General features: G+C 45.1%; 1 protein-coding gene across 1 annotated transcript in view; it reads left to right on the top strand.

Annotated features, from left to right (window-relative positions):
• The window catches only part of si:ch1073-184j22.1 (erythroferrone), a 10,896-nt gene extending 9,234 nt beyond the window's left edge, over window positions 1-1,662 (top strand). The window contains exons 5-7 of the mRNA XM_050075063.1: window positions 324-466; window positions 575-653; window positions 1,034-1,662. Coding sequence (XP_049931020.1) covers window positions 324-466; window positions 575-653; window positions 1,034-1,132 — 321 coding nt within the window. The 3' untranslated portion in view covers window positions 1,133-1,662. The remainder of the gene's footprint in view (window positions 1-323; window positions 467-574; window positions 654-1,033) is intronic.
• The last annotated feature ends 542 nt before the right edge of the window (window positions 1,663-2,204 follow it).

Raw genomic sequence — 2,204 nt, forward strand, 5'->3', positions numbered from 1 at the left:
TTGCCCCGAAAAAGGCACATTCTGTATAAACAAAAGTAGGTAGGCGGCATTTTGCTGCACTCCCCGATTTTGTTTTTATACTGCCAATGCTGAAAAAAGACTGATTGGGCTTTCCTGCAAATTTGCACAACTCCTGTTTAAAAAGGGCTTCTCAGTAACGACTGAATGTTGTGTTCAGACAGAAGTGTCGACTCGCCACGCTCCGTCCACACCTTCAGTCTGACATCACATCCACTTTAAAAGCTGATGGTCTGTTGTCACTGAGCGTCATCGACCTAGACTTCATGATGTGTCCTGTGATGTGATCCTCTCTTTACAAACAGCTACAGATAAAAATACATGTTTTAGCTCATCTGTGTGTGTGTGTGTGTGTGTGTGTGTCAGAGTCAGGAGACAGACTCCAGGTGAGACTCAGAGACAGTGTGAGAGCAGCCATCTGCATCGAGTCACTCTGCCAGAGCAACCTGTGAGTAAACTCTACCTCTGTTCCTATTAGCTGACAGTCAGTCACCTGTGTGTTTACCTGCACCCGTGTACTGACACCATGCCATGTGTGCTTTTGTGTGTGTGTTAGCTCTGTAGAGTCAGTGATGGGCGTGGCAGCTGCTGGAGGAACATTCAGTATCTTACTGACAGGAACGCTCTATCTACAGGTACGACCACCAGATCTCACAGAGAGCGCTTTTTGCTGCCTCGCGTACTAAACATGGACGTGTGTGATTTCTCGCTGTAAGTTTTGTGGCGCTAAATGAAAAATGAAAGATATACACGCAGGTGTCTGAAGGCTTCACCACTCGTGCAGCATGTGGAGTTTAAGGCAGATTGAACACTGTAAAGTCAAGTTACAACAACTTCCTGTGTGACTTGAGACACTGAAATGTGGCACCCTGCAACGGCCAATCAAAAGCTGTCAACAACTGCTCATCATTAGGGTCTTTCAAAGGGACACACTGACTTTGAAGTTGATTGGATAAAATCTGACTCTGTGTGTGTGTGTGTGTGTGTGTGTGTGTGTGTGTGTGTGTGTGTGCAGGCTGGAGAGTACGTGTCAGTGTTTGTGGACAACGCCACCGGCTCGTCCATCAGCGTCCTGCAGGACTCTCTGTTCTCTGGGATCCTGCTGGGAGTCTGAACACAGACACTTTGTGACATCAGCAGAGAGGCGACATCAGCCATGGCGTCCCACGGCGAGGACAGAGGTGTGACATCATCCTCACAGAGCTACACCCGAGCGCCATCACCTGATCTCCACAGTTTTAACCACATGGTGGCGCTGTTGTTCCTGAGGGATCCTCTGAAACCTGGACTTGCGGTGAATGATTTTTTCATTCACTTTAATGCAGATATTTTTCCTGCAGCTCCGCCTGGTGGACATTAGAGGAACTGCAGCCAGGGCGGCTCATCATTACTCCACTGATCTTTGGATGGCTGATGATACGTTCATATTTTACACATTATTAAATCTTTATATTTAAGCAGTTTCATGCGAACGCGTCGCCAGTATTCTGATTTTCTACCAGTTTTCTTTTTGTCAACAGAGACCTGAGAACAGCAGCAGTCTGAACAGATCGTCTGTCTCCATCTTACTTTGATATTAATATTTATTCTCTGGATGTGATAAACAAGTTGTGAATAATTGAGATAATAAAACTGTTCTACTCGCTGTCAGTTTGTTGTTCGTCATTACAAAGTCATTTCAGTGCCTGATGATAAACTGAGCTGGAGTTAAAATCTCAAAACAAAAACAGTTTAATCACAAACTACGATCACCACCCTGTGGTTGTATGTCTCCGCCCACCAGTCCACCCTGTGGTTGTATGACTCCGCCCACCAGTCCAGTGTCTCTGACAGTCTCCATCCATGTCAGTGAAAACATGGATGCTTCACACACAGAAGATCTATACAATCAGCACAGTTTCAAGATTAGAGTCACCAATTCAGTATCTGACCAAATGTCTCCCCTTCTGTTCCTGAGATATGACGTTAAAACATGATGATGTCACAGTCAAGCTGACCTTTGACCTTTTGACCTTCAGTATTTTACCCTAGTTTGGTCAGAATTAGTGTCTGAATTCTTCAGTTATGGACAAAAACATGTTTTGTGAGGTCACACTGACCTTTGACCTTCAACCACCAAAATCCTAATCAGTTCATTCTTCAGTCTGATTGGACGTCTCACATTGTTCACCTCCAAACTTGTTCTG

The sequence above is a fragment of the Epinephelus moara genome, chromosome 21 (assembly GCF_006386435.1).
Source record: "Epinephelus moara isolate mb chromosome 21, YSFRI_EMoa_1.0, whole genome shotgun sequence".
Lineage (NCBI taxonomy): Eukaryota > Metazoa > Chordata > Actinopteri > Perciformes > Serranidae > Epinephelus > Epinephelus moara.